The sequence below is a fragment of the Camelus ferus genome, chromosome 2 (assembly GCF_009834535.1).
Source record: "Camelus ferus isolate YT-003-E chromosome 2, BCGSAC_Cfer_1.0, whole genome shotgun sequence".
Classification (NCBI taxonomy): domain Eukaryota; kingdom Metazoa; phylum Chordata; class Mammalia; order Artiodactyla; family Camelidae; genus Camelus; species Camelus ferus.
In genome coordinates, this window is record NC_045697.1 from 38,391,280 (window position 1) to 38,418,322 (window position 27,043).

The following is a 27,043-nucleotide window of genomic DNA, read 5'->3' on the forward strand; positions in this document are numbered from 1 at the left end:
AGAGACAGAAATAAATGGAAACACATCCTGTGTTCATGGATTGGAAGACTTTATATAGTTCAAATGTCCATACTACCTAAAACAATCTGAAGATTCAGTGCAACCCCTTCCACATCCCAATGGTGTTTTTTACAGAAATAGGAAAAAATCCTAAAATTCATATGGAATCTCAAGGGACTCAGATGTGCCAAAACAATCTTGAAAATGAAGAACATAATTAATGCAGTTTTAATTTTGCTTTGTGGCTTCCTCTCCTTTTCCACTTCCTTTTGCATATAATGCTGTGCACACAATGTACTGAACATAGCTTCTCATGCCCCATTGGCAGTAATCAAGAATGACAACTTGGCTCAATAAAAGATTCCTACGAGGCTGTGATATTTTAACCTTTGCATTCAGTATTCACAGTTGTAGTATAGAGTATCTAGGTGGGTAGTAGCAAGTGGTGATAGGATAGGAAAATCAGGAAATGAAAGGGCCACATGATGAATCTTAAAAATCAAGCCTCAAGGAAGGTCCCACAAGTATACAGACCAAAAAAAAAAAAAAAAAAAGATTCTCAAGTGGCCCTCTTGCTTCACACGTTACAAATAGGTCCCGTAAGCATTCAAGATACTGAGAAATTAAAGAGAAACCTCAACTTTGCCTCCTCTTCACTGAAATTGTGGCTTAGTACTGGCTAAAGCCTCAGATCTCACTGGTAAGAGAGCACATGGACTGCTTGAAAAATGATTTGGTCTCTTGCACTGTGACTTAGTGATAAGTATTCTTGACGTTTAGGTATTTACCCTAACAGGCTTTTTATTCCTAGAAAGAGATTAAAAAAAAGCTCTCTGAAATGCGGAGTCTTGAAGAAACAATGGGAAAACTTCAGCTGGTGAGTAGGTGTCATATTAAATTGCCAAAATTTTCATTAAGAAAATTTTTGTTTTATTTTACATGTTTTTACTAAGATATAATTTATCTATCATAATTTTCACTCTTTTGAGTGTACAGTTAAGTGGTTTTGGTATAGTACAGAGTAGTGCAACCACCAGTATTGTCTAATCCCAGAACATTTTCATCTCTCCAAAAAGAAACCTCATGCCCATTAGCAGTTAGTTACTCCTCATTTTCCTCTACTCAGCCCCTGACAACTAGTCTGCTTTCTGTTTCTATAGATTTGCCTATTCTGGATATTCTGTGTAAGTGGAATTATATAATATGTGACCTTTTGTGTCAGGCTTTTACTTAGCACAAATGCTTTCAAGATTCATGCATGTCATTCTTTTTTATGGCTGATAATATTCCATTGAATGTACATATTTACTTTCATTTATATTTTTACAATTCTTCAATCTCATGGGTAATAGGTGGCAAGTTATATTCAAATTTGGAAAACCTGTTAGGAGTTTTATATTCTTTAAATGACTTCATGACTTGTTAGTTTACTAATACTGAAGCTAGAAATTGGTAATCACTTGGTAAAGCTGTTGACTTTTATGAAAAGCACTCAGCCATCTTTTAATAGTTTCAATTTGGTAGTCCAAACCATTTTACTAGTCAATGTTGTTTGTCCTGGTGGTCTTCAAATGAGAGAACTAGTAATCATCCCAGCATAAATCTAGATATAGTAGATAGTCTTATAGTCTAGAACTAGCAGAACAAATGTCTTACTTGTAAGTAGAAACTCCTAGGTAGTCACCCAAAAGATTATTGAGAATTTTTTCAAGTAATCTGTTGAATTGGATGAGTTTCCACTAAGATTGGAAACAAAGACTAATACTAATTTCCAAGTTTCCTCATTATGCATACTCTTTTTACAGTCTAGCTAATGTTCTGGTGTCAGTCATAAGGGAAATTAAAACATGTAGCCATTTGTGGTACATTGGCATATGGGTGATGCTCAAATGCTTGTTGACTTTTGTATGCGCACTATGAACGGTGTATCACAGTGGCTTCCTGTTTTACTCAGCTGCTTATCAGGTATTCATTTCAATTCAATAGTGAATAATTGAATTAGCTAACCCTCCTAAATGTTGTCCACTTTTGAGTCTCTTAGATATTGTAAAATTCTCCCATGAGGTCAATAAATGTGAAGTAGATGTTTTGATGCTGTTTTCTCCACACTGTAAGCTCCACGAGGACAGGGGTTTTTGCTGTTTGTTCACTGCTGCTTGTATGCACACTCTACACAGTTGTATGTGATTCATAGTGTTTGTCTCAGAACTGTGGCCAAGCTTCAGTATTGTTGCCTGACAGCAAGGTGTTACTGTAGTTATTTTCTGACCTTTATTTTTTCCATTGGTACTACATGTTACGTATTTTTAAGATAAATCCTAATGACGTTATTGCTAACATTTATTGAGTACTTGCCATGTGCTGGACACTGTACAGAGTGCTTCACATTCATAGATACTTCCATTCATGTATGAATCCTCAGTGTCTGGGTACTGGTCTTATCCCTGTTGTGCAGATGAGGCTGAGAGAATAACCCTTGCACTTACGGATACCTATGGAAATCTTAGAGCAACGTCTTACTTCTGCTTTCCTAAACACTTTCAGCTTTTCCTTAAAAAAGCTTTAATATTTTTTTATTGCACAAGTACATATTTATTTTCTAAAAAGACAATATGCTGAACAAATTAAAAGAAAATAAAATCCAATAATCCTATTGCTTTAGAAAGGAGCATTGTTGACATTTGGGATTTATGGTGCTTTTAGCCATAACTAATAATTAACTTCAACTGAAACCATATGTTTGACTGATTATAAGTGTGTGTATGTGAATTACTCTTAAATAAATGTGCTTACCAAAATATCTAAAGTGCTATAATATTTTATAAAGTTGTTAGAAATCTTAATTATAGTATTAAAATTTGCAGGAATTAAACTTATGTCATAAAGAAAAGGAGAGACTGAGTGATGAACTCCTTATAAAATCAGACCTGGAAACTGTGGTTCATCAACTTGAACAAGAAAAGCAAAGACTTAACAAAAAAATTGAAAGTTTTGCTGTTACAGGTAAAATATAAAATGTTGATAACTTGAAAATTGTGATGTCCTCTTAATGTACTATTTTTTAGTAGATGATCTTTTATTCATTTATTCAATAAATATTTGTTGAGTGCTTATATGCAGAAACCAGACCAGGCACTGAGATATAATAGAAGTAATTAAGACTAATTGGCTTTCCAGATACCTGTCCTAAATGACTTGGTTTAAGGAACATGTAAGGATTCATTCATTCATTTGACAAATGTTCATGAGCCTGTTTTGGTGCTGGGGTGGATAATGGTAAACAAGATACACAAAACCCCTGCTCCCATGGAGACTTTAGTTAGCGAGACAAACTAGTAGCATATAAGTGAAGAAGTTAATTTCAGATGATAAGAAGTATAAAAATAAAATGAAAGGATGTGCTAGAGATTGACTGATGGAAGGGCTCATGACAGGACACTAGCCATATGAAGATCTGGGGCAATTTTTCAGGAGGAGGGGATGGCAAGTGCAGAAGCCTGGTGCCATTAAACTCCGTATGTCTCAGGAGGTGGAAGCCAGTGTGCTGTTTTAAGAGGAGGCTATATCCTAGGCTCTTCTGCATCCACATGGGTAATCTATTTGACCCCTTCTCCATTTAGCAGCTGTATGACTTGAACAGGTTACTGAACATTTGCCTCAGTTTCCATTATCTTTTGGATTAATGATGGCACCTAACCCGAAAGGTTGTTGTGAGGATTAAATGGGTTAAAAATTAAAGTGCTTAGACCTATGTTTAAAAATTTGCAAATTTACTTCCTTTCATTGCTAGATATCCTGGCATTTCAGTGTAGTCTTTCAGATATCTGAAACTCTTTTCCTTTGTGTTACAAATGCATTCCTGCTGCCCAAAACCCAGCCTTGGATCAAGCAGAACACTTACACACGCAGCTAAGCACTGCTTGCGTGTGCACCAGCCATGTGGATAGCACTGTAAGTTAGATGGTTCCAAACCGCAGCAGCACCCTCAGGGATGTATGGAAACCTTACTTTATATTTCTTACTGCTTGATCTCCCCGGCTCTCTGCAGGGAACATTTCAAATGTTTTTCATTTTCAGTAAACCCATTCTAACTGAATGATCTTACTTCCAGTTTCCCTAAGAGAATGGAAGCCATCTGGGAGACATTCCATCAGTTTCCTGTCCCCAGATCTTGAACCTGTCCATCTTTATCTTCCCTCCTGTTACAGTGGAGCCCTATACCTCTTATGAAAGGACACTGCCTCCTTCTGTTCTCTGTATCCTATCCTCTCCACTTTTAAAACGCTTACGTATTAATTACCTTCTTTCCAAAACTTTACTGTTTTTTCCCATTGACATTCAAACATGCTTACCCTTCTCCCATTCTAAAACAAAACCTTTGACCCATTCCTCTCCAGCCACTCTTTCCTCCTGATTATAGCTTTACTATCTTAAAAGGTCACCCACATTTGCTTTTCTGCTTGATCACCCACTGCCCTTTAGCTCCTCAGTCCACTCCAGTTGGCTTCTGTCCCCACCTCACCAGCAAAATTGCTCTTGTTAAGGTCACCACTCACCTCCATTGTGGTAAATGCAGTGGACACTTTTCATTCATCAATTTATTTGACTTCTTAGCATTTAACACATTTGCCCATGCCTTCCCACGCTCCTGCTTCCTTCCCTCTCAGGTAACTCCGCAGGATGATCCCCCTGTTCATCCTCCAGGCTACTGTTCTTTTGTAGCTCTTGTCCTACTGCTGGTAGAGTAATTGCTTGACCTTGGCTATGCTCTTCATACTTGTATCCTTAGCCCATGCTGGGCATTTAGTAGATACTCTGTAAGTAAATATTGGTCGAATGAATGAAAGAAAGGATGGAATAGATCTTGGAAATCATTTCATCCTTCAGAGTGGTAAAGAGCATCAGTTAAATAAGGTTAAGCTATATGAAATTGCCAGTGTTAGGCTACTTTTGACTCCTGAAAGGTGATTTTTATGGTAAAAGTTAATAATAATTTGAGAAAAATAAGTTGTTTTGATCTCTTTATGTGTATGCTATATTAAATTCAAGCTTAATGTTAACATCATACATATTATGATCAATTGCTTATACATAAATTTTCTTTTAGTTTTTTCAGGTCACCAGAAAGTATCATGTTGTGGGGAGGGTATAGCTCAAGTGGTAGAGCACATGCTTAGCATGCGCAAGGTCCTAGGTTCAATTCCCAGTACCTCCTCTAAAAATAAATAAATCTAATTACCATCTCTCCCCAAGTAAGAAATAATAATTTTTTTAAAAATATCACATGGTAATTTATTGTTGCACTGTGTAATGCTAAATAGTACTCATCCTTGTATATGACAAAAACAGGAGGATTTTGACTTATTGGATTTTATTTAAACTTTTAATTTAATTTTTGCTTTTATATTTTTCTCCTTTCCTTTCAGCATTTACCTCTTTGATATCTGGCAGTTACAGGTGATATTTAAATAGCTGAATTTTAGTAGCTTGCATTCTGAAAGTTATTGATATAATTTATTTGGCTAATTATACATTTTGTATGCAACATTGTTTAAGATTTAATGACTTTTATTTGCAGAAAGAGAACTTACTTTGGAAGTTGAGAGGATGAGGCTAGAACATGGAATAAAACGTCGAGACAAGTCACCTTCTCGTTTAGATACATTTCTGAAAGGTATAGAAGAGGAACGAGATTTTTATAAGAAAGAGCTAGAAAGACTCCAACATATAATACAACGAAGATCTTGCTCCAGAAGTTATTCTACATGTGAAAAAATTCCCGTGTTTAAAACACTAGAAAAGGTAATATCTATGAGAGTAATTGATAAGGCAAGAGAGTATCTTTATGAGCAAACTTTCCTGGTTTATTAATTGTATTAAATGTAACTTTATTCATGCTTGCTTTTAAGAAGTTTTTCTTAATTTTGATATTTGTTTTCTTCTGTGACCTGTACTTTAGACACACTGCGTTAATTAGGAGAACTACTTAAGAACAAGGCATAACATACTGATTCCTGAAAATTAAGGAAACATTGAATAGCTCATTTTATATATGGGAGGAGTGCAGGGGCATCTGAGCTTCTAGAAACTGGAGCCAGAAACTCATGCTACTGGACATTGTCTCTCTTTCTAGCCTTTACTTTCTGGTATCAGCTGCATTTCCTCTCTTGAATCAGAGTGGCTTTTGTTCACACAGCAGGCAACATGGCTTCATGCTGTCCCCAGCCTTGGACCAGTCAGAAGGGCAGGCTGGGTATCTTCCATGATAACCGTGCAGCAGGAGAAGGTACAAAATGGAAATGAGTGCTGGGTAGATCATCCCATTGATCCACTGCAGCCACATTTACAGCCTGGTAGTCTGAAGATGTACACTATATAAAGTTAACCATGATTCATGAAAGAGCAAAAGCATGTGTCTGTATTTTAGGTCTTACTTATTTTTAACTTTTTATGAGTATAATTTGGATTCTTTAGATTTTTCTTTTCTTTTAAGCTTTGAGCTATAGGAGTCCTGGAGGCTTATATGACCCTAACATTATCCACACACTAGATAAAATTAGGAGAAGTTGGGAGTAAAGTCATTAAAACATTTGATTTCATCTTTGTCTGAATTTACCAATTCTGTCATCTTTTTTCTGAAGATCCTCTGTCCATTGTCAAATGGCTTTGAATCATTTTCCGATTAGACTCTGTTTCTTAACCTCATTGGCTAGTGACTAAATTTGATTTACAGAGTGTTAGTATAAACATTATGCTATTATCTATTACAAGCCCAATGAATTGGTGGAAAAATACAGTATAAGTTAGTTTATGTGTTACTGAGTTGTTTTTTAAACTCTATATATTCTAGGAATCAGGAAAAATAAATTGCTGAATTGATCACCTTCATTGTGTAAGGCAGTTTTTCACAAAATAATTGATTAGTTTAATCAAGTATTTATTAAATAGGTCTAAGTAGATAAATATCTCAATGCATTTAACTTAAACATTTGATTCGTTTGCTTGGTGTGGATTCAAAATTGAAAGACAAATGAGATACCAGCCAGATACTGGTAAAATTAGGAGAGACTTCCCCACTTGGAACTTATTTAGTTTCTTGAAATATTCTAACATTACCTGACATAGATAAAGAATTCATTTTGTAAAGTCTAGAAAGTTGGTACATTGGTAGCGTTTTAGAGTCCCAATAATATATTGTAGGCATGATAGAGTATAAGGGGGCATGTACACAAGTGAAGTGGGTAAGACAGTTGTGAGTGCTGAAAACTAGAAAGTAAATCCCCACCTAATACTTTAAACATGTTAAGAAACACTTGACAGATAACAAAGACCCCTCTCAAGCTGGATTTGGTAAAAGCTATGGGTTTTCAACCCTTGCTTTATGGCAAATTGTTAGGCAGTTTCTTGGGATTGCAGTCAGAAAAGAATATTGTCACTTTTAATATCAATGACTTTTATTAACAATACATCCATTGATTTTCTTGCCTGTGTAGGGACAGCAGTGTCCCCTTTCACCTCTTGTACTCACAGAGTTCCAAATGAGTTTTGAGTATAGTGTAGTGGAAAGTGCTTTGGTGTTAGAGACTCGATAAAAATTTCAACTCCATATACTGACTTTATGACCTTGAACAAGTTACCTAACTTCAATGGAGCCCCAGTTTCCTCATTTGCAAAGTGGAGAAAGTAACTACAACCTCTTGTAAAGATTACATGGAATAATTTATATAAGGGTCTAGCATAGCACCTAGTTCTAGTAAATGTTTCGTTTCCTTATTATTTGCTGATTCAGAGCACATCAGGTATAGGTAGAAAATTAAGTTCAGTTCAATAGATATATATACCAAGTGCCTGCTGTGAATGAGGCACCCAGGATATGAGATGAAGAAGACCTAGTTCCTGTACTCAGTCTTTAACGTTGTGTGTGTGTGTGTGTGTGTGTTGGGAACAATGGAGAGGTGAAAGGGAATTATTAACACAAATGTAAGTACCTACATACAAGATATATTTAGAAAAGAGCTACAGTTCCTACTTAAGAAGGCCAGTAAATAGATGTTAGGAAATTCGTATGTTTTACCAGGTACCATGCTAGACACTAAAGATATGGTGAGTATGACCGGATACCTGCTGCTGTGTCTCTCATAGAGCTTACATTTTAGTGGTAAAGACACATTAAACACCCAACATGTAAATAACTTTACAATCTCATGTATAATAAGTGATAATGAAGAAGATTCATAATGCTATGAAAGTATATAGAGGGACATCTAAATTAGATTGGAGAACCTGGAAGGACTACTTAGAGAAAGTGACATTTAAGCTGAGACCTAGACAGTAATGAAAATTAGACTTCCAAATCCTTACTCACTGAGCTCTCCTTTTCTAAAATCTAGGCAGACCACCTCCTTTCAGTAAGATATTTTTATTTAGAGATGGTTAGGTTACAGATTTTCTTTTATTCTTGTTTAAACCCTGATTAAGTCTTCCCCTAATTGCTTTTGTCCTGTAATATATCTTGTCCTTTAAGGTGTCCAGAGAGCTAATCTCATCCATTATGCCTTGATTTTGCTCACCTAACCAAGGGGATAACTTATTTCCGAGTGGCAGGTGAAGGGTATTTCACAGATACCTACTATTTACCAAGTCTCCATTGGACATAGTTATGTGCACGGTAAATACTGAACAACACACATCAGGATACTTCCCAGTGTACCAGATTATCAGATTATCGCTATATGGAGCCTCTGCATTTAGAACTTGAACATTAAGATACTACAGATCCCAGATTTACATTTACTATCTTGATTTTCTACAATAGCTGTGAAGATAGTGGATTTTGTTGAATTGTACTGGAATAATAGGTATAATCTTTTTATAGAAATGTCAGAAGTAGTTGCTTATTCAGTGAACATCCTTAATGTACACCATCTGGTAGAAATATTTCTACTTATCTGATTGCAAAAATAGACCTTACCCAGGTTTGAAGCTGGGACAGTTGGGGGTTGGTGTGCCTGGGAAATTGATCTTAGATTCAGTCACAGAAAACAGAGGAATGTGCTAGGCTGTTACAGTTGCTGTTCTGGGTGAGCAGGTGCACACATGCCCTGTTTCTTCCCCGGGAGAGGGTTATAACTAGGGGTTCCCAGCAATCAGCATGCATCAGAATCGCTTGGAGGACTTGATAAACCGGTTACTGGCCCCTGTCCCCAGAGTTTCTGATTGAGTAAGTCTGGGGTGGTCCCAAAACTTGCATGCCTAATCAGTTCCCCAGTGCTACATGCTTCTGGTCTGGTGATTATACCTTAGTCGCCACCAGTATAAACAACTCTGGGAGAATGACAGTTGGAGCATTTGATGGGATCTAATGAAGTAGCATCAGTGGCAGCCAAGTCCCTTGCTGGGAACTTGAAGGCTACGAAATTTGTCCCCATACTGCCAGCACTCTCATCTCCTGCTCTTCTCATAGATTAAAAATTGTGCTCCTTGTTTACACTGTAGGATATTGTGTTCTTTCTGTCTCTTAGCATCTTTCAGTCAGTCTTATCATCAGCATCCTTGTGGCAACCATGTGGTGATAATTACAACAAATGATAACTTCTATTTTTAAATTATGTTTCAGGGTGATTACAATTCAGAAATCCATCTGATCACGAGAGAAAGAGACGAACTCCAGCGTATGCTAGAAAGATTTGAAAAACATATGGAGGATATACAGTCCAATGTTAAATTATTGACAGCAGAAAGAGATAAACTAAGTGTCTTATATAATGAAGTAAGATACTGATTATAATTAAGCCAACAGATTATGTGGAACTAGTTAACTATAATGGAACCAATATATATATATATCCTTTAAATTACTGTACTATATGGACCTTAGTGATTTTCCTTCATAGTTAGAATTATAAGTAATAGTTTCTTCTATCATCCTGTTCCCAAAGCAGGGATTTCTGTTGCTTTTCCATATTTATTCTTCCTCTTTTCTAGCCTATCTGTGGGTCAGGTCAGTTAGAGATAATTCCCTATTTCTAAAGCTTCCGAAGGGTCACAGCCTGACTGAGCCAAGTGCATCCTTGGGATTCAGACATGTTGGGATATGTCTGTCAAACAGTGGGTAGTGCCCACTAATTGAATATATTGGATATTAAGGACTTAGCCTCTAGGGTTAGGGAGGGGAGATTCCATACAGCTTGGCCCAGTTACCAAGCCTCAGTTGTCAGAGGGCAAGGTGAGTCTGAGCAAAAGCATGGTGTTTATCACCTAAATTTGTTCCCATAGCAATCTCCCATGAAATCCTACTGCTATTTTGAGAGCGAGAGAAGGACATGCAGGTTAAAAGTTCAAGTTCAAAAAGCTGTTTTCACTTTTGAAGCTTTTCTGGGATTCTGCAGTACAAACTGATCCACTTCTGGGCTTTTCCCACTGTTGGCTTAGATTTCAGCTTTCTTGGGTCTGCTTAGTTAATTACTAGTTGTCCATCTGCCACTTGGTTTCAAAATTTTTTTGACTGGCACTTCCTCAATCTCCTTGTCTTTTTGTTTTTATTATTATTACTTTAATCCTTTTAGTCTCATTTTGGTGGCATTTGGGAAAAGAGCAAAGGTAGCATGTGTTTAGTTTGCCTTTTCTTAAACTAGGAGCATATCCAGTGTTTTTTTAATTTACATCTTTCAATTCTTAAAGGCTCAGGAAGAATTATCTGCACTGAGACAAAAGTCTTCCCAAACCACAGTTTCCCATAATACTGTTAGTCTTATAGAAAAGGAAAAAGAACTTGCATTATCTGACTTAAGAAGAATTATGACAGAAAAAGAAGCTTTAAAAGAAAAGTTAAAAGTAAGTAATAAGATCGACTTATTTTTGAAAGGTGATTTTTTTAAGAAAAAGGAAGTTCTTTTTATATGATGTGACTATTTTGATACTAGGCTGGGGATTGGTAAATAATGGCACATGAGCTAAATCCAGAACACTGTTTTTATATGGCCCGTGTGCTAACATTGGGTTTTACATTTTTGAATCATTAAACAAATATCAAAAGAAGAATATTTCATGACACATCTAAGTTATGAAATTCCAATTTCATCATTGGTTAATGTTATTGGCCTTCTCATTTGTTTGTGTGTTTTATGTAGCTTCTTTTGTGCTGTAGTGGCAGAGTTAAGTAATTGCAACAAAAACTGTATGGGCCACAAAGCCTAAGATATTTATTATCTGGTTCTTTATAGAAAAGGACCAACCTCCAGTCTCAATAGGAAGGCCCTCATGTGGAGGGACATTATCTTTCTTTGTAAAAAAAACTTCCTTGAGATACCATGTAATTCATCCATTTTAAAATGTACAATTCATTGGGTTTTAGTATATGCAAAGATTTGTTCAACCATCAGCACAGTCACTTTCAGAGCATTTTCATTACCTCAGGAAGAAAGCCTGTACCCGTTAGCAGCCACCCTTCATTCCCCCCATCCCCCTCAGGCCTGGGCGACCACTAGGCTACTCTCTGTCTCTCCACATTTGTCTACTCTGAACATTTCATATAAATTGAATCATTCAGTATGTATTTTTATGTCTGGCTTCTCTAGCTTAGCATAACATTTTCAAGGTTCATCCATTATGTAATATGTGTCAATACTTTATTCATTTTTATTGTGGAATGATATTCCATTGTATGGACAGACAACATTTATTTATCATTGGGGTGGTTTCCACTTTTGGCTATTATGGAAAATGGTGATATGGACATTTGTGTACAACTTTTTATGTGGATGTATGTTTTCATTTATCTTGGGTATGTGTCTAGAGTCATGTGATAACTATAACTAACCATTGGGCACCTGCCAGGCTGTTTTCCAAAGTGACTACCATTTATATCCCCGCCATCAGTGTGTAAGAGTTCTGATTTCTCCGCATCCTCACCAATACTTATTATTATCTCTGGTTTTTATTACCATCATGCTGGTGGGTGTGAAGCAGTATCTATTGCGGTTTTGATTTGCATTTCCCCAACGGCTAATGTGCTTATTTTCATGTGCATATTTGGCCGTTTGTGTCTCTTCTTTAGAGAAATGTTTATTTAGATCCTTTGCCCATTTTTAAACTGAGTTATTTGTCATTATCATTGAGTTGTAAGAATACTGTATATATTCTCAATACAGATCCTTTATCAGATATATGATTTGCAAATACTTTCCCCATTTTTCATTTTCTTAGTATTGTCCTTTGAAGCACAGAAATTTTTAATTTTGACGAACTCTAATTTATCTATTTTCTTCTTCTGTTAACATTTGTTATTGAGTTACAGTCATTTTACAATGTTGTGTTTGTTGCTTATGGTTTTGATGCGATATCTAGGGGCAATAGACTATAACTCCAAAAAATGTTAATATACATAAAGCACTTAACAGTTCTCAGTACGTTTTAAGAACTCAATATTAACTATTATTGTTACTATTATGAAGTCCATAGTTTACTTCCAATAACTATTATTGAATAAATGCTTAGAAATTAGTAGCTAAGGTTAAGAATAAGAACATTTAAGTATTATAAAGGTAATCTTTATGTCATAAATTTTTAGTTAAAGTTTTACCCCAACAGAATACTTTTAATTGGGATCTTTTGGAATACTGCCTTCCTAAAATAAGTGTTAAAATTACCAAATGGAAAACTTCTGCACAATATGGCAGCTTTTAATACAAGCTACTGATTTGTCCTTTTCCATATCTGTTGAAATGACTAAGGAATGTAAAAATAGGATTTAAAAATGTAGTACTACTGAAAACTCAGATAAAGTGACATTTGTATTACCAGATGATCTTTCTGGATTATAGGATGCAGGATTTATGAGTTTACAGTAGATCTTTCACTTGAAAACTGAACTAATTCTTTCAGTCTTCAAGTCTCTAGTAGCTTCCTGTTGTTCCACTCTCCACCCAGCCATTGGACCCAGGCATCATCACTGACTTCTCTCTCCCTAAAAGCTCCTATCTCTCAATTAGTCACAAAGTCCCAGTGATGCTATGTCTTAAATAATAGTTAACATTTATTAAGCCCTTTCCATGTGGAAAGCTCTGTTCTAAGTGCTTTTTACAAGGCTATCTCAATAAATCTTCACAATTACCTTTTCAGTTGGGTCATGTTACAGAAGTGGTCTCTGAGTTACAGTAAGTTCAAATAATTTGCCCAGCCAGCAGACACATGAAAAGATGTTCAGTATCACTAATCATAGAGAAGTGCAGATCAGAACCACAATGAGATATCACCTCACTCCTGTCAGAATGGCCATCATCAAAAAGACCACAAATAACAAATGTTGGCGAGTATGTAGAGAAAAGGAAACACTTGCACACTGTTGGTGGGAATGTAAATTGGTGCAGCCACTATGGAAAACAATAATGGCAGTTCCTCAAAAACTAAAAATAGAATTACTGTATGATCCAGCAATTCTACTCCTGAATATGTATCTAAAGAAAATGAAAACACTAATTTGAAAAGATATATGTACCTTGATGTTCATGGCAGCATTATTTACAATTGCCAAGATATAGAAGCAACCTAAGTGTCCATCAGCAGATGACTGGGTAAAGAAGATGAGGTGTGTATATATATATATATATTTATATATATGTATATATATATAAATATATATATAAAATAATAGAGTACCACTCAGCCAAAAGAAAGAAAAAGATTGCCATTTGCAACAATATGGATGGATTTGGAGGGTATTATACTTGTTAGATAAGTCAGAAGAAGACAAATACTGTATGGTAGCACTTATATGTGGAATGTAAAAAGTAAAACAAACTAGTGAATATAACAAAAAAGAATCAGACTCATAGAAAACAAAGTAGTGGTTACCAGTGGGGAGAGGGAAGGCGGGTGGAACAAGACAGGGGTAGGAGATTAAGAGGAACAAACTGCTATGTATAAATAAGCTACAGTGATACATTGTACAGCACAGGGACCATAGCCAATATTTTATATGTAACTATAAATGGAGTTAACCTTTAAAAATTTTGAATGACTATGTTGTATTCCTAAAACTTATATTATGAATCAACTATACCTTAATAAAAATAAAAAAAATTTTAAAAATGATAATAATAATTTGCCCAAGATTACCTAACTAATGAAGTCACAAAGAATCTGGTTCCTGAGCTCACATTGGTTTCTCTTGAATCAGTCTACTTGTTTCCATTGCCCTGCCACCATCCTGTTCTGGCCACTCTTCGCAGCTGCACTAGTATGTTAGTGCCCTCTCAAATCTGTATTTCACACTGAAGTCAGAGTCATCTTTCAAAGATATAAATTTGATCACATCACTTCCTATTTAAAATTCATTAACTATTTTCAGGGACTTCGATGACTGACCCTTGCCTACTTAAAGGTGTAGCTTCTTTTCCCCAAGCTCATCTTTCCTTATTCCCTACCTCTCATTTTCTCAACTCCAGGTTTAATGGACTTTTTCTTGCCCTCAACTTTCTTCATAGGCTGTTGAAAAAATCCTTCACCCCTTCCAATCCCCTCACCTGGCTAATTCCCATTCATCCTTTAGAGCCAGGTTAAACATCTTTTCCTAGCAGAATGTTAACGGAGTTTATTTTAATATCTTGTTTAAAGTTTGTCTTTTCTACTGGACTATAATGTTGGTGACATCAGAGACTTTACCCATTTTACTCACAACTGTATTTCTATCACCTTGCTTGGTGCTTGGTATATAGTATGTACTTAATACTGGTTGGATGATTTAGTAAATGAAAAAAATGCATACAGCACAATGACCTTTTCAACAAAATATATAATCCAAACATCAGATGTCTTTATTTACTTATTTTTAATGGATAACATGGATGGAAGTAAGAATTTGCACTAGAAAAATTCTCAGACAAAAATAAATAAAAAAAAAAAAGAAAAATTATGGGGAATACCAACATATCACTTGTCCTAGACTTAGCATCAGCAAGAGTTGGACCAGGTAAAATAACCAAGAAAAACCTCTTGTGTTTACACTGTTGACCAGCTTATTCTTAAAACTCTGATCTCTTGCATTGCCCTGTAATATTTTGTTTTCTGTGTCTTTCCGATCCCATCTGTTCTTTGTTTACACTCTGTTCCTCTTACATCTCCTCTCATGAAGGCATACTCCTGAGCTTACTTAACCTGATGGGTTTTTCCCTTTATAATTGTGTTAATGGATTGATCTGTATAAATCTTTACAGATCCGTGCCAATCTGTGTCTTCTATTAAAGTCACACTTGGAGGTAGAGTGTAAAAGATAAGAACCTCTTGTGTTTTTGTTTTCAACCCAAAGCATTATTTTGTAAAATTTCTAATAATTTTCTTTCTAAAACATTTTTGGGTTATAAAAAGACAAATGAAATAGTACCATAGGCTTGCATTGCTTATTGTGGTAATTTTGTTTTATTATCTGATGTGAATGAACATCTATGAAATTCTCTTACAGCATCTCCAGGAAATGAGTATTTTTGGAAAATCAGAATTAGAGAAAACTATAGAACATTTGACATGTGTTAATCACCAGGTAATTTATGAAACTGGATTTGGGATGTATTTTGTTGTATGAGTGACTAATTGTAGTTTTAGTGTACTGTATGTTTTTAAAGTTACAAAATAATATGTTAGAGAAACTGTGTAACAGTGATGAGGAGTGTATACTCTGAAGGTTGATTACTTGGGTTTAAATCTGTCACCTGCTATCTGTAAGCAAGTTTCTTAAACTTTCTGTCCCTTAATTTATTTGTAAAATAGGAATGATGCTAATACTTCTTAGAGGTTTTGTGAAAATTAAACAAGTTAATACAGGTCAAGAACTTAGAAGAGTCACTGGCATATCATAAGCACTCAATAGGTGTTAGCTATGATTATGTTGTTTTGTTCTTGTTTTAAAAATCTTATAGTACAGACTAGAGTAAAAAGCGAAATTCATTTTTACTCCTTTTATTGCTCTCACTAGAGAGAGGGTTTTTTAACAAATTCACATGTGTTCTGCTAGTCTGTTTTCTCTCTGTGTTTTGTTATGGCTCGTTTCCTTTTCTGTATTGTTACTGGTTTTATTTGTCTACTACTTCTATCAGTTTTGGGTCAGTTGATTTTTTTTTTCCCTCTTTCTCTTAATTTGTATTTTCCTGCTTTTTTGCATGCCTGGTAACTTTAGATTGGATGTCAGACATTGTGAATTTTATTTTCTTGGTTGCTGGAGAGCTTGTATTCCTAGAAACACTCTTTGTTCTGGGATATAGTTAAGTCAGATAGAAGTAGCTTGATCCTTTTCAGTTTTGCTTTTAAGCTTCATTAGGTGGGACCAGAGTAGCATTTAGTTTGGACTAATTTTGTTTTACTACTAAGACTACATCTTTTTGAGTACACTACCTATTGCCCTATGAATTATGAGGTTTTCAAATGACTGATGGGAACAGAAACTATTTCTGGCCCTACATGAGCTCTCAGTATTGTTCCCTCTAATTCTTTGATGATTCTTTCCCTGGCCTTGGATTGCTTTCTAGGAACTGAGCTCTACTCAGCTGAAGGATCGAGGGGCACCCTTTACAAAACTCTGGAGCTCTTACTCTGTGCAGCTCTCCTCCAGTATCTGCCCAGCAAACTCTAACTGCCTTGGCCTCCCTTGCCTCTCGTATTATGAACTTACAGGAACCACCAGGTTCAGCTGGGTTCCTTTCCCTGTGCCACAGTCTGGAAATCCTTCAGACAGTAGGCTAGAACAATCATAGGGCTCATCTCCTTTGTTTCCTGTCTCTCAGGGATCACTATCCATCATTGCCTGATGCCCAGTGTCTTGAAAATCATTTCATGTATTTTGCCCAAATTTTTAGTTATTTCAGTAGGTTAGAAGGGTCCCTGTCACTCCAGCCTGCCTAGAAAGCTGAGAACAAGAATTAATGAATGGGAAAATTTATCTGAGGTACTAGAAGTCAATGGAAAGAGACTAGGAGATAGAGAATACAAAATAAGTTAAAGCTTTAGAGAAAAAGGGAGAAGGTCCAACATTTATTTAGTCAAAATTTTAGGAGACTATAATAGCATGTGGGAGAGTCAGTATTTGAAGACATAATAACTGATACTTTTCTAGGTATTATAAAAGCACAGGAATCCTCTAATTCAGAATGCACAGTGAATTCCAGTAGTGTGACAAGTCTCAAGTAAGATAAATAAAATCCATGTCCTTTTCATAATGATAAACAATACCAGATACCTATGTATAGTTTTGTAGGATCTTAATGGAAAACATTATGCAACCTTATTAAGAGACATTAAGGAAGATCTAAATAAGTGGAGCAATATATCAGGTTTATTTAAAAGGTGACATGTTTATAGAAAGAAAGTGAATTCTCCCCAAATTAATCTGCACAATTGATAGAGTTTCAGCTGAAATCCCAAGAAGGCGAGGTGTGTGTGGGTGTGTGGGGTGTGTTAAAATTGACAATAGATTTTAAAATGTACGTGGAAGCTGAGCCAAGAGTCACAAAGAAATTTTAAAGAAAATGGTGTGGAACTTGTTCTACTAGATATTGAAGGCTCTGGAGTCAGTGATTAAGATAAGAGTGGTAGTGCTCAGGGATTGAGAGAGAGAAAACCCAGTAGAGAAAAACCTGCAAATTACGGAAATTTGATCTATAAAAGACTCAGATCAATGAGGGGAAAGAGAGGATTATTCAGTAATTGTTTCTGGGACCATTGCCTGTTCATATATATGTATATGAAAAAGGAATTGGATCCCACGTCAGATATACCATACTCAAAAACTAGTTCAATGTTACTTGCAGTCTTGAATGTTCAAGAAATAACTACAAATTTTAAAAGAAAATACAGGAAAAAAATCTTTTTGACCTTAGAGAAGTAATAATAATAGCAATTGTTTATAGAGCATTTACTATGTGTCAGGTACTTTTCTTAACATTTTATATAAATATACACACATACATATATATTTTTCACATATATAATTTTAATTCTAACAACAATCATGTGAAGTAAACGTTAGTATTAGCCCCATTTCACAGATAAGGAAACTGAGGCAGAGGGGAAGCTTGCTCAAGCTAGCAGGTGTCTGGTGCCAGAATGTGTGATCCTAAACAAGACACAAATAAGTTTATTTCTTTAAAGAAAACAGATAAATAGGATCACATTGACAAGAACATCTTTGTTTATCAAATAGCCATAAATTGAAAGGACAAGCACTAATTGAGAGAACAACTTGCTACGTATACATTTAACCTAAAAAAACTCAGCAGAAGATATGAATTGACACTTCCTGGCAGAAGACATTATAAATGGTTAACGTAAAAAGATATTCTACCTCAATAATAGGGGAAATACCAATTAAAACCACAGCAAAATCATTTCATATCCATCAGGTCATCAGAAATTAACAAGTTATAACAAATATTATAGCGAGCAAGTTTAGCTTCTGGGAGTGCAAACTGGTACCTCCTTGAGAGAATGTGGCATTGTTCTAGGTTAGCAAAGGCATACCCCATTAGCCAGCAAATCCATTTCTAGAGATATACCCTGGATTGAAGTCAATAAACTACGGCCCCCAGACCAAATCTAACCTCCAGTCTGTTTTTGTAGTAAAATTTTTATTGGAACACAGCCATGCTCATTTGTTTATACATTGCCTGTGGCTGTTTTTATGTTGTAGTGGAGTAGTGACAACAGGACCATAAGGTTCACAAAAACCTAAACTTTACTCTCTGGAAGAAAATGAAAAACAATCTACATGGGGAAAATAGATAAACAATGGTTTAACTTAATGGAGTGTTACAGAGCAGTAAAAATGAATGAACAATAGCTTCAAACATCAACCTGCATGAATCTTACAAATATGTTGAAATAAGCATGCAGTGATTCTTCAGTAAGCCAGTAACTCCCCTTAGGTTTCATAGCCCTTTCCCAAACAGGCAGACATGTGATATGGGTGGGAAAAGATGGCTTTACTTTTTTGGGGATATGTCATTGGATTAAGCTGATCAAAACAGAGGTAGTCCATTTTGTTTCTATTAGGGAATCTTTGGTCTCCCAACAAATTTAATTCACTATTTTAAAATAGAAGAGTATCTTAGGTATATGAACTATATAATACGTGAGCCCATTAGGAAAATTGAGTATTTTCTCCATGTACATTGGAGAAAATTGTTTTGTTATGTAACAAATCTGTTATACATCGTCTGGATATTCACCCGACAAAAATAGGTATGTGAATTATGTTTGCACACATTCTCAAAAATAAATAACTGTCCCTTATGAGTAGGTATGTTTGACGCCAGTGGCTTGTGTTGTAATTAATACTAACGGAGAAACCAGAGTCAGGAATTTCTTTATAAACTGTATATTGTTTGGAGATTAATACAAGTGTGCTGTGCTAAGGAAAAGCAAGAAATGAGAGCGGGGAGGGAAATAGCTCAGTGGTCGAGCACATGCTTAGCATACAAGAGGTCCTAGGTTCAATCCCTAATACCTCCATTTAAAAAAAAAAAAGGCAAGAAATGAGAAACACAAGACTCTATACTGTGGGCAGGGGTTGGGGGATGTGACTGGAGACTGCTCTCAAGTTTCAAGGGTTTTTCATTTTTAAGCCAGGTGATGGGAACCCAAATGTTCATGTTTTTATTCTTTATACTGTACACGTACTCTTGTTTGTACAAGAATTCTGAAAGATTTTTAATGCAAAAAAAAAAGTTTACTTTCCCACCTCCCTATCCCCCAAATTACCATCCATAACTCTTTCAACTCTTTTCCTGGTGTTTACCTCCCAGTTTCTAAATAATGTGCTTGTGCTGCATAGTCTTACTTTATTTAAGGTTACTTAGTGAATTTCCACGACTGTAAATGATGGCTTAGAACTCCCCTTTTCCTTCTCCCATTACTTCAACATAGTTTAATTACACAGTTTGCTTACTTTAGTGGTTGCAGTTTATGTTAGCATGACTTCTCGTGGTTCATGGTTCAGCCAACTGGGACAGTACTGCTCTCGCCTTTTTTCTTGTAGATCTTTTTCCTGGAGTTAATAATTGCTTTTGTTCTGTTTCATTTTTGTTTTCTGTTACTTTTCTGGTTTTCATCACCAATTTTCATCAAGAACTCCACTCTGCCCCATGCCTTTCAGTATTTTTTGAGTTTTCAAACCCATCAGTTCTGGTTTTTTCCCTCCCTGAAGACCTCCCTTCCTGACCTTTCCATCTTCTTGCTCCATTGTAGACTGTGTCTCTCCATCACTGTCCTCCTAAGACTGTCCCTGACCCCCTCTCCTGTGTTGAATCTCACGTCTTCTTCTTGATTTGTTCGTTCATTTGGTATAGCATCTCTCCAGCAGTTTCCTAAAAAGAATACATGGGAGGAAATTTTTCTGGTACTCTACTTGTCTGAAAATGTCTTTATTCAACTTCCATACTTGATTTATGATTTGAGTTAGGTATATAGAAATCTAGATTAGAAAATTGCTTTCACTAAAAATTTTGAATACTGTCCTCCATTGGTCTTTCAACTTTCTTTGAGGTACCTGAAGCTGTTCAGTTTCCAAGTCCTTTGAAACATGTTTTTATTTCTGAAAATTTTTAGGATTTTCTCTTCATCTTGTGTTTTCAGTTTCTTTCGTAATTTACTCTTTTTTTTTCCCTCTCTCTCTCTGGAACTTTTACTAGTTGATTTTAGATTGCCTAAAGAAGTCTGAGATTCTTATCCTTTCTCCTTTATTTTCTGTTTGACTTTTTCTTCTACTTTCTGGGAGATTTCTTCAACTTTATTTTTTAGCCATTCTACTGATATTTTATATATATATTTGATTTTCAAGAGAACTTTCTATAAAGAGATATCTAGGGTGTGAGAGTCCCAATATATAGACTTTCAGCCAGTCTTGTTCAAGTCTGCCCGTGACCCCACACCACCACTTTGTCCCTCCATGTGTTGAGCTTCTTCAGGGTAAGTCAGCTGCTCATTGGTATTCCCTCCTGTGGTCATTTTAGATCAGTGAGTCTTGACTGGGATCAGTTCTGCCTCCTAAGAGGTATTTGACAATATCTGGAGAATTTTTGATTGTCACAGTAGGGGAGAAAGTACTTCCTGTATCTGGTAAGCAGAGGCCAGAGATCCTGTTAAATATCCTACAATGCACAGTGCACAATGCACAGGACAGCCCCCCACAGCGAAGAATTATCTGGCCTCAGATGGCACTGAACCTAGGACTAGAGTGTATATAGTTCTTCCACTCTGAGCTACTATTCTGTCTACTTTGTCTTTCACAAGTTGTTGAAGTCACTCATTCACCCTGTTTTCTGTCTTATTCTCCATGTCCTTGTGAGTATATAACTTTCTTATTTCTTTACTATTGTTTTAGCACTTTTTCCAGAGGAAAGGGAGAAAAAAATGTATGTGATCAGTCTATAGTTTTAACTGGAAGACTTAAATTTATCACTAATATGTCTTGGTTTTGATTTTATGTGTAGATCATTATTCCATATAGAATTTATTTTTGTATGTAAAGTAAAAGAAATTTAGCTAATTTTTTTGTCTCCAATGAGTAGCTATGCCAACTCTATCTTTAGAAATGCTGCCTTTTCAAAATTTACATTTGTGATATGCTTGTCTATAGCTCTGTGAAATCCATACTGTTTTAATTATATAGCTCTCTAGTTTATTTTGATATCTCATAAAGCAAGTCTAGCTGCATTCTTTTCCCCCAAACTTTTTCCTGTTTTTTCTTAACTTTCTTTTCTTCTAAATAAATTTTAGAATGAAATCTAAGTCACCCATTTTATTTTAAAATGGTTTTGTTAGGATTCTTACTTAAATTTCATTGAATTTATAATTATTTCAGGATATTTTAATCCATTTCCAACATTGTGTTCCCATTCAGAAACATGGTGCCGTCTTTACATTGTCAGGTTATGTTTTATGCCCATCAGAAAATGTTATAGATCCTTTATATCCTTTATAAGTCTTGTCTATTTTGTGTTCAGGTTACAGTATTTTCTCTGATTTTTCTTCAACTCAGTCCTAATCTACTTTTTAAAAAAAAATTTTCTCAAAAATTTGGTCTGCTATGGTTTTCCTTCCTGTTTCATTGCTGTTATGGATATATTCTCTTCTTCTTTTCTTGCCTTTTTGTTTGTTTGTATCTTTTCTTTCATTTCAGTATTTGGTATTGAATGATATTGAAGAGGAGAGGTCAATGTGTTTGCCTGTTCTGACATCTGTAACCTAAAACAGATAACTTTTAAAGTATTCTTAAATAAATATAATTTATTTCCTTAGTTTTCTTCCAGAAATATTACTAGAGTGCTTAAGGAAAAGAAACTAAGACATATACCTATTAATTTTTTTTAATTTAAATTATAGCTTGAAAACGAAAAATGTGAATTAAAGTCTAAAATGTTAATAATGAAAGAAACAATAGAGTCTTTAGAGAAAAAAACAAAACTCCAAGCTCAAAAACTTAGCTATGTGGCTGGTGACTCATCTCATCAGAAAACAGAGATGAACTCACTTAGGTAAGTTTATCGAAAGTTTTGTTATTTCACTTCTGGGAATGAGCTTGTGGCTAGATAAGGTTCATAATGGTGGCATTTTGGACTAGGGTTTTGAAAAGCAGTAGTTCCCAAAGTTGGCCTTGCGGCAGTAGAGTATGGATTTAAGGACTGATCTCTGGAGGTTCTTACTCACTGAGTGAATCTGGGTAGGTTTTGAATGTCTTACTTTTTTTAAAGACTTTCATAGATTGATATGATTGCAGGCAAATTTTTGTACCTACTTCCTTCAAAAATCCCCCTAACAGATGCAGACATACTTTGTTTTATTGTGCTTCAATTTATTGGCTCTTTGTAGATATTGTATTTTTTTTTTTTACAAATTGAAGGTTTGTGGCAGTCTTGCATCAAGCAAGTTTATTGTGCCATTTTTCCAACAGCATTTGCTCACTTTGTGCCTCTGTGTCACATTTTGGTAATTCTCGCAGTATTTCAAACTTTTTCATTATAATCATGTTTATTATGATGACCCGTGATCAGTGAGCTTTCACGTTATTACTACAACTCACTGAAGGCTCATGATGGTTGGCTTTTTTTAGAAATAAAGTTTTTTTAGTTAAGGTATGTACATTATTTTTTTAGACATAATACTGTTGAACACTTAACAGACTACAGCATAGTATAAGCATAACTTTTATATGCCCTGAGAAAGCAGAAAATTCATGTGACTTGCTTTATTGCTGTATTCACTTTACTGTGATGGTCTGGAACCAAGCCTACAGTGTTGCCAAGATATGCCTGTACTTTTGATCATTTGTACTCCATAGTGTTGAATTACTGAAAATTACAGTTTTTTGCTACCTGTGTCATTGCTCTTCTTGTTCCTCTTTCAAAGAAATGTAAAATCAGAATATTTATATACAGAATCTAAAAAGATGATGTATCTGAAAAATGGTAAGAAGGTCAATATGGCCAAAGTAGGCTATATCTACAGGTTGGAGTCAGGTTATAAAGAACTTGGTATGATAACCAAAAATGTCTGGATTTTACCTTATAAACATGAAGAACAAACAAATTTTTAACCAAGGGGGTGACACGAGTAGCATGCCTTTTAGGATGTAAACTCTGGTAGAAATAAGAAGGTGGATTTGGAGTCTTAAGAGATTGATGGCAAACAGTGGAGACAGTGTGTCTAGACTGAAACAGTGGCAATGAACTTGGCGAACAGAGACCAGATTAAGGAAACATTTCTTACAGAAAATCAAAACAAATAGTGTAATAATACCAAGAACTGGTTGTGTCTTTTTAATTAAGGAATACTATTTAGGAAGGTGTAAGGTAGAAGCTTCTTTTTCCCTTTTTTTTTTCCTTCTTCTAATACATGCTGTGAAGGAGAGCTACCTAAGTGGAATGGTCTCTTTTCTTCTGGCTCATGTCTATATTCAGCTCCAAAGTACAGATAGCATGGTATATTTCTGTCATCCAGAGTTACTAGTATACCTGTTTCCCTTTTGTGTCCAGCTGGTTGAATCTGCATTTAATCTACTTTGCTTTTTCGTTCAGGCTATAGCTACAGCTCTCCTTTCCTTCCATTGCAGGAGGCCCTTTCCAGTCTTAGAAGGCAGAGCTTTCAGCCTTCTCTTGGATCCCCTACCCTGCAGCTCCTTTGGCTTTTTCTTTGCTGGACTAATACCATTTTCTCTTACTTACAGTCTGCTTCTTCCCTCACCTAGGAGTAGTTCAGTCATTGTGTTATAGGGAAGGATTGTGAGAAATTTTCTCTTTATCTTGTATAAACTGGGGGAATTGCAGGATTCTATAACTTTGCTTTTCTCTGACAGACAAATCTGACTTGTCTCTAAGGAAAGTGTGTCAGTCATATTCTCTGTGTCAATATACATTGGTAGAACCATGAATTAAGCTATCGAGTCTAAATCCTGAAACCAATACAAATATAATACCAAGAATTCTATGGAAATAAAGTCACCTTATCCAAACCTCATGCCACTTGTGATATGGTTAATAAAGATCTTACTGCCACTTTAATCACATCAAGTTCTGTTTCCCTTGACATGAAGACATTTAAGAAGCTGATAACTCAGATAGATGAAGCATATCTTCTTTCCATCCACCTGGTAGGCCCATCTTCTCTTTCCCTTCCTGAGTCAGGCATTTTTCATTAAATTTCAGTGCCACCAAGCAGTCTTTTCTATATCAAGCACAGTCTCTAATTGTCTAAATAGAGGATCTTTGGTTTTTTGATGCAACAGCAGAGGACAATAGCCTTCATCCTCACCATTGCTAGCCATGAGGCTCTAAACATTTGGATTCCTGCAGCTGAAAATACCCTCAGTCTGTTTGCATTTCACCTTAGTCTTTAGTTATTCTGTGTGTCTTCTTTAAAACTAAAGAGTTATATGACTTATCCAGGATTCAAAAAAAAAAAAAAGCATTAGCAGATTTTCATGGAAAGAGCCCATAAGCTGTAGTTAGAGTTATTTGTATGGTAATAGGTATCAGTTATTATAGTAGGGTGTGTTTGTGTATTCAGAAAAGCAAGTATAACTGGTCTCCCTTGAGAAGTATTTATTTGTTAAAGAGAATTGAGAACCATTTTAGATAAGAGAAAGAAGGCTCATAGATTCCTTGGGGTGCCTGCACTAATTATCTTCTGGGCATGCCTAACATTTTTTTCTACCAAGACAGGAAGAGGAGCCAGGGCCCTAAGTGAGGGCAGCTGAGCTCATGGAGCTGGACTTAGAAGGACTACTGGATACAAATCATCATCCCTTTGCAGAAATGTAAAAGAAAAACCAGTCCTGATCCCTTTTCCCCTCTTAGGTCATCAAGAGATGATACTTAATAGCAGCCTTTCTCAGTTACTGGTGGGTCATAACTATAGACTCTTGGAGACATCTGAAATAAAACAGGGGTACCATTTCAGTCTCTCTTTTTTCTACTATGCCATTAAAATCCAAAACCTACCTCTCTTAGATGGAGCTTCAGCTCCATTTTAGATCTTGAACACTTCTTATGAATAAAGGACCCTTTAAGATGCTGTCTTTCTTAAAATATACTCTATCATGAAGGGAAGTAAATACTTTTGACCCCTAAAATGAAAACATGTATATCTCCATGTACTGTAATGTAACTGAGGAATTTGAATCTCAGATAAATGGTCCTATCCATCCACATGGCTGGTAAGTAGAGAACTAGAGCTTTGATTCTAAGTTAAGTTTTATTGCTTCACTTTTGGTAGGAAGTCATCACTTCCCTTTGCTTTGTTTATAGCACTTTCGAAACTAAGAAGTTAGCTCATTTTCCCAGCAACTTAGTTCTCAAAAGATTCTCAGATTTTCCTTTCCAAACACCATGATGATAAAAAAAAAATAATAGTCACTCAAGTATTCTTTCCTATGAACTTTATACCTCAATTCTTTCATTAAGGAGGCCTTTATCTTAGCAGCAATACTTCTGTCAGAAAGTTACCTCCAAGGTCTGATATAGAGTCTCATTTATCCCCTTCCCTGTCAACATTAGAACATGAAAAAGCAAAGCTATTTTTATGACTCACTTAAGGGCCTCCTTTATATATATAATCAATCAAGATGTTATCCTGCCTTCGTTTATCAACCCTACTTTCATCAGCAATTAACCCTGCTAATGAACTTAGATGTAAAAAGATCTTTTACATTTCTACTTAGGATTTCAAGCACTGCCAACTACTCAGTGTTCTTCTTTAGGAACTCTGGGAGCTGTTCTGTTTTTGAAAGGATTCGATACAGCTTACTGACAGACATTTTCCCTTCCACATAGAGGATACTCTGTGTTCTTCACAGAAGGCAATGTGATGTAGTAGAAAAACAATGATAACCTGGATTTGCGTATTTTCTTTGCCTTAATAGCTTTACCACTTCGGACAAGTTATTAGTTATTTGCTTCTATAAAATTGAGATAATAGTTCTGATTATAGAACTGTTCTAGGAATAATGAGCCTTTGTTTATTAAGTATCAATACAATGAATATACACTTTCTTCTTTCTCCACTCTCTCTAGCTATATCCTTCAGAGCAATAGCTGTAGCTTTTACAAACAGCTTGAATACAGTGAGTCACCTGGACTTTATAGATAATTTTATGAAGTGAAACTGCTTGAACCTAGTGTCTTTCTGACCTGGATCTATTTGGTTGTGAAATTCTAGAGAAGTCAGTCTCACCTTGAATTTCCTCCCTGCCTCTAGGTCATCCATCATTCATTTGCTGTTAGATCAATCAGGGTCATGTCTTTTGTATTTCAGAATATCTCAATATTGCAAGTAAAACGTCTTCATTTCTCTGGGAGATGTCCCATTTCACTAGTGGTTTCAGAATCCAACCTCCTCCTTGTTAGGCTAAGCCACCTTTGGTATCATCTTCCATCTTACCTTCAAACAAACCCTAAGAGGAACCTGTGGATGCTCCCAATGTATGCCTAAGGTAATAGTCATGTATTTCCAGCAAGGCAGGGCTAAGAATTCCTAGGCCAGGGCTATAAGCATCCAAAGACCCTAG

General features: G+C 35.7%; 1 protein-coding gene across 2 annotated transcripts in view; it reads left to right on the forward strand.

Annotated features, from left to right (window-relative positions):
• Positions 1-27,043, forward strand: part of CEP135 (centrosomal protein 135) — a 62,034-nt gene that overhangs the window by 17,375 nt on the left and 17,616 nt on the right. For both annotated transcript variants that reach the window (XM_032497946.1, XM_032497947.1), the window contains exons 9-15: positions 812-877; positions 2,865-3,003; positions 5,579-5,802; positions 9,617-9,769; positions 10,681-10,833; positions 15,458-15,535; positions 22,366-22,517. In XM_032497946.1, the coding sequence (XP_032353837.1) occupies positions 812-877; positions 2,865-3,003; positions 5,579-5,802; positions 9,617-9,769; positions 10,681-10,833; positions 15,458-15,535; positions 22,366-22,517 (965 nt within the window). The remainder of the gene's footprint in view (positions 1-811; positions 878-2,864; positions 3,004-5,578; positions 5,803-9,616; positions 9,770-10,680; positions 10,834-15,457; positions 15,536-22,365; positions 22,518-27,043) is intronic.